At 39.2% G+C, this 13842-nt stretch overlaps 1 protein-coding gene across 5 annotated transcripts in view; it reads right to left on the reverse strand.

Annotated features, from left to right (window-relative positions):
- DOCK4 (dedicator of cytokinesis 4) overlaps positions 1-13842 on the reverse strand; it is a 247923-nt gene that overhangs the window by 3150 nt on the left and 230931 nt on the right. For 2 of the 5 annotated variants that reach the window (XM_068669481.1, XM_068669480.1), the window contains 10 exons: positions 13536-13619; positions 11970-12089; positions 11504-11625; positions 11067-11187; positions 10479-10560; positions 10135-10244; positions 8849-9016; positions 6663-6735; positions 3955-4068; positions 2995-3056 (listed from right to left, as the gene is read on the reverse strand). In XM_068669481.1, the coding sequence (XP_068525582.1) occupies positions 2995-3056; positions 3955-4068; positions 6663-6735; positions 8849-9016; positions 10135-10244; positions 10479-10560; positions 11067-11187; positions 11504-11625; positions 11970-12089; positions 13536-13619 (1056 nt within the window). Of the gene's footprint in view, positions 1-1040; positions 1090-2994; positions 3057-3954; positions 4069-6662; positions 6736-8848; positions 9017-10134; positions 10245-10478; positions 10561-11066; positions 11188-11503; positions 11626-11969; positions 12090-13535; positions 13620-13842 lie in introns of all 5 variants that reach the window. The other 3 variants (XM_068669484.1, XM_068669485.1, XM_068669483.1) reach the window with 3 other exon arrangements.

Genomic DNA, 13842 nt, shown 5'->3' on the forward strand with positions numbered 1-13842 from the left:
CAAACGAAAGGGAATAAGAAGAATTTACCCGCGGTAAAGCAGGGAGAGATTTCAGCCCCCAGCCTGAAAACAAAGAGGCATTTGCACAGGTTCCGTGGTTTGATAGATGTAAAGCGCTGTGTCTCGGTTTTAATTAGGAACCAGTGAGAAACCAATAACGAGCTCGTTTCAAAAGTGCCCAAGTACACCCTAAGCAGTGCTCATGCCAGTAATTAATTTAAGTAGAAGCAAAACTGTATTTAAATGTTATCTGATTATCATCACACTCTGGAAAAATCTGGAAGCCTTTAAAACGAACTCGAGTTTCTCAGCTCTGTAAGTGCAATACATACCCACACATCGCGTCTGCCTAGTGGTGTCCTGCCCCCTAACGCCAAAACACAGGACTTGCATCGCATTCAGAGCCGATGCTTCGATCTCTTCAACATCCATTTTCCAAAGCTGTTCTCACAACTTTTAGTTAAGTCATGCAACGAACAGCACATTTAGGCCGTGGCGTTTGCACTGCATTTCCTCCGTCCCCTCTCCCGGGTGTTTTTCAGACGCACCGTGCCGCTCTGCACGACCCCAAACACCACCACAGCCCTGGGGACAAGGGTCCGGGGGAGGGCAAAGGTCGCAGGTGCTACACCAGCAGCCCTGCGGGTCTGTGGGGAAAGTGAGGGCCCAACGATAGCACCGACAAGGAGCAGAGGCAGGGGCAGGAAAGCCCTATCTGACACTGTGGAGTCCTCTCCTAGCAAAGCAAGTTCAGCTAACGCTGTCAGATGCTAGAGCACACATCACAAGTTGAAAAGGCTTTGCGACATGTCTGATTTTGACGAGAGCAGCCTGAGACAACCTAGATTTAATGATCTCTAGCACAGACTAACAAAGAACTGGAGAAATCATGTCAAAGACACATTTCTGACCCCGGTTCTTATTAGACTGCCTGGCACCCAGCTGCTCAGCTTTAGGTGAGAGAAGTGTGAGCCATGCAACAGGGGTGAGGAGGGGAGGGAGTGAAAAGGGGCAGAAAGGTACGAGCTGGCTGCACTGACTTTATTCTGTTGAGATAATCTCAGTTATTAGGACTGGATCCGCAGCGCCCTGAAAGCAATGGAAAAATATTCATTTGCATCAGTGGGTTTTGGACTAAGACAGCCTTCTCTGGCAGAACATAATAGATGGAACAAAAGCTAAAGATTGAGCCATTCGAGCTACAGAAAAACAGAGCAAGTTTTCTTATAACCTCAGTACATGTTGAAAACATTTCACATGTTGTGGGGATGCTGCTTATTAAATACTTGCTTCAGATTCTGTCCCCCTGTATGTAAGGAAGCTGCAGCTGCACTGCTATCCACACAAACATCCAGGGTCAAACTTTTCAAATAAGTGATGCAATAGGTTCAAGTTCCAAGAGCACTTGACACTTGGATTAAGTGACTATAGATAAGATTTAGAAGCTTTGCTTTTGTCACTCAGAACAGGAGCAAATATGCGTAAATCCTGCCTGCTTCAATTCAGGAGCTGAGCAGGGGTAAGCACTTAGCTCCTGACAGCGCTGCAAACTGCTCCTGTCGGCGGTGAGTAACAGTCTAGACACTCAAAGTGTCTGGAAACTCATGGATGCCTGAAGCGAGATCCAGCGACTCTCACAAGTATTCTGGGCCAACATTCCTCTCCTCCCAGGTGGCATTCATTCCAGAGTTTGGCTGTAAAATGCTTAAATTCTGTCTGGGCCTTTAGAAGAAAAGGTTAGGATGAGCTTGAGATACCCCTAAGAACCAGCTGTACTGATTCAATTGAAGAATGCAGGCCGTCGCTCGCCTTTTGTACAACACCCTAATGCTCTGACGCGCTTCCTCGTAAGCAGCTAGTGCAAAACCTGGCATCGGCACTCACTTCAGCAGAAGTGTACCATGGCAATGGGACTATGGGCACTTGACGTCAAGCAAAATCACTCTGTGTTGAACCTGGTCCACTTTGCAGCAACACAAGCGGAGAAGTAACAGGCTCATGGGACAGTAGGCAGAAAAATGTCTGCAGACTTGTGGTTAGGGACCTCAAGGGAAAGGAGGCGTTTTTGGGGTGCCGCCTCCCTTGCCCCCAGGAGATGCGCAGATTTGCTCTCCTAGGTTGCTGACCCCCGTAATTCCAACTGCACAATTATCTCAGCTTCAATGGGTTGGCAGAGTTTATCCCTGAGACTAATGTGCAGTCTGTCAGCAGCGGGGTTTTCATGAACTGTGCACAGGCTGTGTGTTCATGTCCTCTGGTGCCATGGGAGACAGATTTCCTGCTCAGGCTTTCTAACCAATAAGCTGTTGCACAACAAACGGGTACCAATATCTTCAAATATCTTGAAACAGAAATGAAACCTGCTCAGTTTAGCCCCTGTTGCTATGGGCGCCCAGCTTCCACAGAAGATCCAATGCTTATTCACAGGCTGTGCCTAGTGTTTCCTACCAACAAGTTTCAAACTCCTTCCAACTTCTCACACAGCCTCCCTGGACAGCTCTGCAGAGGCACTGGGTGTTAAAATTGCTGGATCAGAGATTAACACCCTTAACGCAACAGCTCTGGATGCTGGAGGAGTAAGAGGAATGGGCTGCACAACAGTGTCTCCTTAACTGGCATCTCCTTTTGCCACTGCTGGAGACAGCATTCTGGACTAGCTGGCACTTCTTACATTTATTTCTCACACTCCATTTTGTCCACTGACTCAGGTGAGCTTGATTGCACATGTTAGTGAGAAGTCTGATACTGACACACTACAGAGCCTGAAGATTATGTTTCTTACCTGCAGTTTTGAAAATCTTCAGACCTGCTATGGTTGTTATAACTACTTACTTTTTGGATTTTGAATAGGCATATGATAATGAACTAAATATATATAATTCAGTATAATGAATTAAAGATGTAATCCCAAACAACATATTTAATGTATATGATCTACCTCACAACACCTACAGTCAGTCCCACAAAGGAAATTCACTTGCAAAAAGACAGTACCTTCATTGGTGATCTGCCAGCAGGAGAAGGGGAAACAGTGGCTATGTGTCTTGCTGGTGATGCTGTAAAGACAGAAAGATTTCAATGCAGTCTTAGCATTACAACTTTACAATTTTCATTAAGAAATCTTTTTAAATAGATAAGAGATCATTCTACATACAAACATTATCTCTGGTTCCCTCTATGTATTTGCTCAATAGTTGCAAATAGTCTTAGAGATACTGTTTATATTTTTTTTTTCAGGATTATCTTGCCATATAACCAATAAAGTACAAGAAATTTCTGCATCCATCTTTTATTTTATACCACTTTAAATTGGTTTACATCCTACCAAATAATACAGGACTCAAATTAAGTCAGTATTTTCTTCTCTCCTTTTCCAATCCTCCTTTTTTTTTTTTTCTTAAGAACTATGTTCTGTATTTTTAAGTAAGAAAAAATACCATATAAAATGTACTTACTTTGAGGCATAAGGCTAAAACTCCAAAAAGTTTCCACCCCCTTGAGAGCAATTATATTTCTAATACCACTTAAGAAGTCTTTTCTTTAAATGGAAATTAGTCTTTTGAAGGGCAAATTGGTTATAGGAACAGAACTCACGTACTTTCATGATTGCTGTGCATGTGGTAAGATTCTTTTTCTTTAATGATCATTTCCGATTGCTAACCTCTAATTATCATAAGATCAAAAGATTAAATTTGATCATCCTCCCTAGTTACCAGAATGAACTGTCTGAAACTACACAGTCATTAAATGAAGAGGCAGAGTACTGGAAACAGAATGCTACAAAGAAGCCTAATGAGATGAAAATACTTGAAGTTCTACAGCCTTCTATGTAAGTAATCAAATAATAAACTAACGTGCCCAAGAAGTTAAATGTTAGTCAGAGCGGAAAGAATCTAAGCACTCAAGTAAATCATTTTTTAACTGGAGCTTAGCCTGAGATGTCCATTAACTCACCAGTCTGTGCAGGTCTCGGTGGTACAGGAGGAGATATAAGCTTTCCACTCTCTGATGTGTTTCTGGCTTCTTTCCCACTGTCCAGGCTCCAACTGCTGGGAGTGGTGTTTACAGCTGGAAGAGAATGCAAAAGCTGACACAGGCAGCACCACTTTTAGCTGTCACATTCAAGCTCTCTTACTTGCCTTTCTCTGCGAGGGTACAAATATGCAGAGTGAAAATGTTAAACAACTGTAACAGGATGCCTGAAAAGCTCTCGTGGTTGCATCATCATTTGAAAGGCTCTTAAGTAAAGCCTGTCAGTCTCCTGCTTTGCCTGACATACGCATCTGGCCCTTGGGTCAGTTTGAGATTGTATAGCAGTTTGGACCACCCATGACAGCAGCAGCTGATACAGCACTCTGGTGTACTGCAAGTCTCCCACAAAGGGGAACTTTGAAGCCTGTTAATATCATCAGTTTATCTTTGCACCAGACTCCTATTTAAAGGTTTCTAGGTGTAAGAGAACAGCCTATTCACAAACTGTTTCCATTAACACATTTTATATGCAGAAGGGACTAGAGAAAGGAACTCACCAAATTCCAATCAAGATCCCTCAGAAAGCTTTCAGTGCTAATTGTCTTTTGTTGCCTTCATAGGCTACGAACTCAGAAGTCAAAGATGGAAAGAAGGGCACAAAATGGAGGGAGTGAAGAGGGGAAGAAATGTAAAAGTGTTTGAACAAAATCAAATTAAAATATTATGGATTAACACAATATATACACACTGTCTGTATCTGTGGTCCAGGGGCCTGCAAATTGACTATCACCTGGACATGTATAAAATTGGCCGTTGTATTATCTGTGTTACTTTTACCAAATTCCATGTCTCTAACTGAATGATCCCCATAAAGTTTGGAACAGCTTAATAATGGAACTGGATTATTTCTTGTTATCATAGAGCCACTGCTATTGGAAGGAATAAGACAGACACAAAGGGCATTTAACATGCACAGGACACAAATGAACGAAAAATTTGCAATTTTTCTTACACATCCTATAAACGGTGAACAAGCTGCTTCCAAAGAAAACAAACAAACAAAAAATGAGACAAACAAACAAACTAACAGAGGTGAAGAATACCTGACAGCTTTAAAACCTCAAACCTCTTCCACCAAGTTAAAAGTTTTTCAGGAAGTAACACGAGCTTATGCCTTGCATGACAGTTTCCTTCTTGTCTGCTAGTGTCACACGTGTGAGGAACCACATGGAAGAACTTCATGCTCATTTAATAAGATGGTGTGGAAAGCAAAGTGCTGCTGCTGAATGCTAATTCATGTTAGCAATTATTGCTATTGTAGAAGCAACGAGGGCTTTCAGACGGACTGGAATTATGCTATACTGGCCTATACCAGATTTAACACAAAAAAACATTATATATATATATATAAAATATATATATTATTTGTACCATATCTGTAACAATATTGTTACAGCATAATTGTACATCAGTTGACCCTGAGAATAGCGCACAGAATAATCTGTCTGTTTTCTAGAGGATCATTTTGCCTTTTTATTGCCAGAGTATGCAATTCACTGTTTGCTTTTTATGGTAGGCTGTCACCTAGCAGCATGGTTTTGCCCTCATCCTAAAAATGACTTGGCACCAGGCCTGGGTACTTCAAATGCCTGAATCTCTTGAGAAGCCAATTTTTTTCCTTTTAAGTTACCCTAGTAGTCAATTCTTTGGACTGCTAAAAAGTCTCCTGGAGAGAATACTTTATTTTAGCAATTTTGTAATGTACTTGGCTGCATAGACCAATGGAAAAGTTTTGACATTTTCATGTTATTTCATGTCTTTCACTCCTATGAAAAATTCCACTCTTCATTTTACACCAAAACTTGGACACACGAATATTTATAAAAATCAACTCTTACTGATGAAAATCTGATTCTCCATCAGTTCTTGTTTACAGTATGCTCTTGAAATGTTAGCTTTTAATACATCTATTTTATTGTAGCCTTTATTCATTGTGCAACAAAGGGTAGCACAATGAAATTATGGAGCACAAAATGCATAAAGAGCACATAACAAAATCTTGGCAAAACAACTGTGCCAATAATATTGAATTTCCCCATGTGAAAAATTATAGAAGGCAATATTGTTTATTGAAATTCATAGGTTTCTTTCATATTTACTTTGATTAGGAAAAAACAAACAAACAAACAAAAATTGATCTTTTCCCTTCCAAAGCGTAACCAAAATCACAGAGACATGTTTGATAAAGGGAACTTGCAGGTACCAGACTTCATGATCCTGCCCATGGAACTTTAGCTTCCCTTTGCCCTAGTCTCCAGAAGTCCATATTCGGCAGGGTTCAACTCCCTACACTACTCTAACAAAGCAGGTGAAAGGACAGATCTCACACAATCTGCACCACCCTTTCCTTTAAACTCATGGGCCCTTCTGAGTTCACTCAGTTCGAACAGGCACCATTTACTCCTCTTTTCGGCAGTGCTTTGAAACTTGACAACATTAGCGTGCTTTAGTTAGTGCTTTGAGGCTTGGAGATGACATTATGTGCTCAACAGTTGGCATTCTACAAGAACATGACATGAATTTTCATGGATTCCAAGACTGGGAGGGTGATATTTGTGGTAGAGGGATGGTCAGGCCAGATGATCTTAGAGGTTTTTTCCAACCTTAATGATTCTATGATTTCCACTCACCTTTGTCAGGGCCAGGCAGATTGGAATCACTTCGTGGCAAAGCACCATCTCCAACATGATTAAACAGCATTCTCTGTAAATTGAGAACAGCACAGTTTATGTATAACTGCAGATGTATTTGAGTAGCCTTTGAGAAAACAAATATATTTTTGTTGTTATCCCTACCACACACGTCTACTTGGAAGTAGAGTGACAAACACCACCTAGGAACATAAATAGCTTAATAAAAACACATGTATACGAACAGACTAGTTGTCTGAAAATTGTACACACTCAGTGGGAAGATTATCATATACTGAACTCTGTCAGTTTCCTGCTCCCTCCAAGACGAAACTAGGCTCATTCCTCAAGTGATATCTGAGTGCGTTAACTTGATGAAGTGCTAAACATGTGCATGGATAGATTTGCAATAACTTCATTGCAGAATCAGCATCTGGCCAAGGTGTAGTGTTTGAAGATATTTAAATTATGGGTGCTACCTTTGAAGATCATAATGTGTTATTTCCTACCCTAACTTTTTAGTAGTATCATTCTTGCTTCTCTTGTAGATAAGACCTGATCCACAAGGTATGTTTTTCCTTTCCTTTTCTGAATATTAACTTAAAAGTGTCACAGAACATTTACAAAATTACTTTAAAATCCCACTAATTATTTCTTTTGGCAACATTCAAACAATCAGTGGGTTACTAGTTTATCCTGACAACAGGAGTAAATAATATGCAGTTAATTCCAACTTTACTTTTTTTTTTTTTTCTTTTTTTCATTTTATTAAGGGAAGATCAGTGAAATCCAAACCTATCAAACCCTATTCTCACACCTCCTCTCAGTGTTCATGAAGGCCCCATGCCAAGCTGCTGAGACACTACACTGTGGTTCCACACAATGGCAAACCCATCTCCAGAGCAATCATCGTAGATCTTTTGCAGCACCAGGTTTCAGAGTGAAGAATAAATACAGAATCACAGAATCCATGCCCTATTTGACTTGATTTAAAGCATCTTGTAAGTGAATGTATTGGTAGACTTTGACATAGACTAGGTTTGCCCATCTGTGCTGTGCTCTTCACACAGGATCAGGCATTTTCTTTTTTCCTGGAGTTACCATTACACTGAGGAGGTGTAACTATGTGTGTATTCTAATGTGATAGAAAATGCGATCAGATGTTCCTGCCTAGTGTGGATCAAATATTCACTATGTAGCAAGTTTGCAGTATTTTAGGATTTGGTGGGCAAGTGTAGCGCTACTGCTGAGGTCTGTCTTCTGTTGCGAAGGTAAAGAGCAGAAGCTGAAAAAGCAACTGAAATTGGGGGAGCTAAAAGTGGCAAAAGCTGCATGAGTTACAGAGAAATGAAGACATGCTGAAACAATGGAATATAAAACCATATGGAAGAACAAGAGCAATCACAGGATGTTTAATGAGATGCAAAAGAACCAAAAATGTGAAAGCCAAAAAGCTCTAGTTGGAAGAAGAATAGCACAAAAACTAAGGAACCAGTCAATGACAATAGACATTCACCCTCAGAGCATGGAAGAAGCTAGAGAGACATCATACAATTGCTCAGTCAGAGATCACAAAGCAATCAGAAACGGATGCTGACAGAATGTAGCTATACATAGAGAACCTTGAGCAGCAGTTTCAATGAAGGATCAGATGCAGTACTGCTGTGGTCCAGTTCTACTCAATCCATCAAACTTCCTTAAAAGAGGTTGCTACAGCCTGAAAGGACTGGATTTGGACTTGAAGAGCAGGAATTTGCCTGTACATCTCATGCTTCCAGGTTGAAAAAATATTGTGAAAATTGCATTTGTTAAGCCATAACAAAGATATTCATAAATGGGTAGTCCTTTCCTCATTAATGTAGTGTGAAGCTCCAACACAAACTGTAAAAGTTAACTTGTGTTAGAATAAAAATAGAAAGTACAAGGAGAGCATCTAAATTCTAATGAGAGTTGTGGTTGTCTCCAAGATATCTCCTTACAGTTGTCCTGAGGATTTTTTCATAATGTAGAGAACCAGAATTTTCCTTCTGATCACTACTCAGGAAATACAGCACTGGAGGAAGAAACTGCACCTTTCCCCAGAAAGATATATCCTCATTTATAGTTAAAAGCGCAAAAAGAAACTGTCAGACCTTCTCATCTTTGAAACATGCTTCACTGTATAAGCAAGTTAGTTTTCTACTTACCCTGTCTTGGGACACTGAGGGTAGAGACAGATTGGGAGATTTTGCTGCCAGGCGAGTCTCTGAGTGAGTGGGGACTGGGCCTACGAGCTCCTCAGCCTCCCTTATCGAATCTCGGGTAGAGTGGGGAACAGAAGTCACATTCCACTTGGCAAAGCAAGAGTTTGCAGTCTGGGAGCAAAAATGGGATAATTTTTCTTTGCGGCAAGCTGTAAAACCGCGTTATTTAAAGAACATCTCCTGGTCTTTCCTGCACACTGGTTTGGCTCCACTACCAGTGAGAAAGTGCCCAATAGATATATCAGTAAGTACTCCCTGAGGACTGTTGTTAAGTCTGGCTAAGCTTCAATACTAGTTCTCAAGCCCTTAGGTAGTAGCATGAGGGCTTAAACCAGAAGATGAAAAACTTCAGACAAATCAGTAACTCAAGGAGCAAGAGACAAGAATGCAACAACTAAAGAGAAACCAACAAACCATGTCTAAAATAAAGGATCCTTAGCTACCACTTCATATTTTATCAGACGCAAAACTTCCGGTGGAAATGAGAATTACTGTTGAAAAGAGGGACTTCCACTATAGACTTGTCCTCTTTCTCATCTTCAGCAAGATGTGCATAGTGTAATGGTGTGGACTGAAATAGTGACTATATTAAAGGAAAGTGCTTTAGAAAAGCAGGTCCAATCAGAAGAAAAGATGAAATAAGGATTCAAAATTGGCTAGCTCACCAAGCCCATTTTGCATTTCAGATAATTCGAAAGATACGGATTGTATACAGACCTACGTAGCAATAATTTTAAGGTAAGAACTCAACTCATTCTTTCCTCTGGAGTGACATAACATATTTTCTGAAACTCCACTGAAAATACGAATTGCCACATGGACCGGGTTATTATCTCACAGTGGCTTAGCACTGTGATGGATTAGCTATTTCAAAGAGATTAAGAGGAGGTCAACATGGATAACCGCTAGGATAACTGCTAGTTTTTCCATTTTAGATCTTCTCTAGATTGAACAAATATTGCTGTTTTAGACAAGCATGTTACATGATCTGGTAAGTCTTTCCACCTCTCACTCCAGTGAGTAAATATCAAAACCAGATCTAAACCCATAAAAGGAAGCAGAAATGTGATCAAGTACAGTGCATTCTATTCACCCCTCTTTCATGTGTGCTAAGCTGTTATTTATTAAAATATATATGTAACATAGCAGTGAGCGGACAAAATCTGCTCAAAGTTCAAGTGCCTTTAATGTCATCTTAACTTTTGGGGGCCTCCCAGAAAGTTTCCTACCTGTGAGGTTTCTGAAGGAGTAGGGTAGATGGCACTGCAGGGCCTCTCTCTCGGGGACAGGCAAGAGTTATCTCGGGAATGCTTATGTTTGTCAGACAACAGAGGAGAGGCTACAATATAAACGTGTAATGGGATTAAATACATACACTGATATTCAGGCATTTCAGTTCTCTAAGGCTATTCATGACAAAGAAATCCTCTGCTACCAATAATTCTCATTCCTCAAAAAAAAAAAGGCCAAATTCAATGTCTGGTGACATTGTGCAAAAAGTTATTTAAGGATTCAGCTGTGCAACATATCAAGAATCATTTAATTCAGTTTACCACAGGCGATGAGCACTGACCTCTGGCACTGGATGGAGCAGAACTGGTCACATTAGGTGAAGCAGAATGAGTAGAACTCAGGCTTGAGGTAGATGGACTAGGCTGTGCACAGAAGAGATGGTGTTATCACTGCATACTTACTACTTTGGAAAGCAAAAGTTTATAATACATTTCACTAAAACTTTTTTCCAAAAATAAAGAACTAGTAACTTGCTATAGAAGCTTTTCAACAAAACAGTATAAAGAACATTAACGTAACTACACAAAAAGATTTAGTACAATATTGAATAAATAGAAATACAATTAATATGTTAAAATAATTACGTCACTGTGACTACTGGACAGAAATGTCTAAATAAGGTCAGATAATTTTGCAAAGTGAATTGATTCTTACTAATGTGGTCAAAAATTCATACTCCAAGTTTGGAAGAAACATTTACATAAAAATTGTCCTTTGTAATTTAAGGAGGTTAACAGCCCGTTTAAATATTTGTTTTAAAAATGTATCAGCAATGACTTTTAGATTTCTGAATGGAATAATAGAAACACTAATTTAATAAGTAACTGCACAAGAAAAAAATGGTTTGAAGAATGACAATAATTTGTACCTGCATGTTAAAAACTTCATCGGAGCTTTCTGATTGCCCAGTGATATTGCTGACTTCAGCAGAAGCTTGGGATGACAGTGATGAGGATGAATACCGATTGACAGCTGGGTAACTCAAAGGACTATTATGAAAATAATGAAATACAAAATGGTTAACTGCAGTTGCCAATCATCATTTTTCATGTGAAAACAGCACATGACATTAACCTCTACAATTTAATTTGAATTTATTGGTGAGGGAGAAGAGAGAAAGTGAGAAGCCTGAAGATTCATGCCTGAAGATACTTCGGGCTGACCTTAGAGGAAGGAAGTGTGCACACAAAACATTCTAGGGGTCATCTTCCATGTGTGCACACACTTCCAAGTGTGCACACAAAATATGCTATGGGTCATCTTCCATGAGGAACAACATTACCAGCTTTTATTAATTTAACTTGCCTGCGTCGTGGTATTACCCGGGCACCATCTGGACTCATAGAAACAGGTATTGAATTTCGGCATACACGAGGGCTTCCATTTGGGAAATGGATAGGGCTAGCTTGCACACATGCAGAAAATTCCTGCAAGGTGTGAAAAGACTGGTTACAATGAACATAACATCACTAAGTATTTTGTGACACACAGATATTCATTTGAATAGTTACAGCTGTGTTTTAGATCAGCCTCATCATTAGCAAAAAAAAAAAAATAACTTTTTGTTGATGATACCTTCCCTTTAGTAAAACATGAATATTTTTCTCTGCACTGCATTGAAAGTTTATGAACTTTACCTCTGCTTTGTCATACTACAAGATGTAATGTGCACAAACAACCAAAAGATGTCACTATATGTTGCTTAGGAAAATTAAAAACCATTAACGCAACTAGACTGTCTCCTGGTTCATCTGTGCACCTGCTCATGTACCTGTATTCCCAAACTGGACTTCATCACAAAGAACTGATCCACCAGCTTTTTGTGCAAAGGCCTCATGTCCTGGGGCACGAACTTCTCATGCACTGCTAAGCCAAACTCCAAAATCTGTGCCTGCAGAAGAGACAGCAGGAAAGAGGGGAAAACATTTTTTTTATTTGTTTTCCTTACACTTTCATTACTTTTTTATTAGTAGTAGTATCATAAATGTTGGTCGTTCAAAAGATGAAATACATATTGTATTAAAATAATTTATTTACAACCTTGAGAAAACTGTTATCAAACCATGCCTAAGACAAAAAAAAAGGGACACACAAGAGGATTTATGCCTCTTCATATTTTACTACTTGATTTTCCAAAAGATTTGGCTTATGTGAATTCAGTTCTAATCTAAAAACTACTACAGACAATGTAGTGAAAAATCTGGCTAAATGGTAACTGTACAAAGTAGCAGTCCTAAGCCCTAAATGAAATGAGAACAGATATCATAAAAAACATGAAAGAGAACAGCAATAACCACGTCCACCTGAGACCTTGGAATGTATTTTCTGTGAAATCCTTTGTTCTCTGCTCTATCTCATTTCCACAGAGACATCAGTAAGCAGTGGCTTTATGTATATCCCCAGTGTAAGGCACAACAGGCTTCAGAATAACCTTGCTAAAACTCCCATCTTGCTCAAATTTAGTCACAGGATATAAAATATTGAATCGGTTAAATGGTGAGTCAGATAAATCTGAATATCAAAACAAAATAGTTATACTGTGCTGTAATATCTTTGGATGAGAGCTAGTGCCGATGTTTTGAGTTGGCCTCTCGGGGGCAATGCAGCTGCACAGCATCACTGACCCCGGTTTATAATCCCAGCTCATGCATCCACACACCAAGCCAGCCTGGCCTTTCTGGATACTTTGTGTTTTCTGTTAAATCACCTGTGTGTACCAGACAGGTTTTAACTGCAATTGCTGGGAGTCCACATTTTGTCATAGGAATTTACTAACTCTTATTTTTAAATTCTAAAGGTTAGTACAGAGGAATACTCATGATGTAAGGACCACGGTAAATAGGAAAAATGAGGTAATAATACAAAGAACATATAATGAATAGAGCATTCCACTGTGTGGAATTTCTCCCTTTTTGCTCTTATGATAAACTTTGTTGTAAAAATAATGTCTATTCTGTACTAGTGGTAAACTGCAATGTACAAATATTTGGCTAAGCCATCAAACCTTTTAGTGAGAATGTCTGTTCTGTAGTAGTGGTAAAATATGTTATGCAAATATTTGCACATGATCATCAGAAGACAAAAAATTGGCTCTTGTTCAACTTCTAATTTAGAATAGTTTGAATAGATTAAGATGATGATGAAAGGGACTAGGGAGAATATATTAACATGACCTGCTTATATAGGAAGTTGCTGTCTATTTGGAATCTAATTCAGAAAAATACTGAAGACCGCTAAGCAATTACTAATCTCTGAAATTCAATATTTTATGTGGGGACATATCACTTTAGCTAGAACAGCTGAACAGGCAACCTAGCCATTTTTTTCCACACTTTACCTGCTCGAGCATCAGCTCTCTCAAGCGCGTAATCTTCTCTCCATCCTCTGGATGGTTCAAAACATATTCTTTGATAAAGAATGCCTAAAGGAGAATAAAATCACAAAGTCATGTAAAAAGAGTAGAAACAAAAGACTTCTTTTTTTTAAACAACACTTTCTTCATGGTATTTTTGAAACAAAAGATCCTTTTCCAATACAATTAAAGATGCTAAGAGTGCTAAATAATTAATTATTCATTTTGGCATTGCTGGAGTATGAACAAATAAAATGAATCCATTCTTTATGTGTAATTCAATCAGTTGTTC

The sequence above is a fragment of the Anas acuta genome, chromosome 1 (assembly GCF_963932015.1).
Source record: "Anas acuta chromosome 1, bAnaAcu1.1, whole genome shotgun sequence".
Classification (NCBI taxonomy): domain Eukaryota; kingdom Metazoa; phylum Chordata; class Aves; order Anseriformes; family Anatidae; genus Anas; species Anas acuta.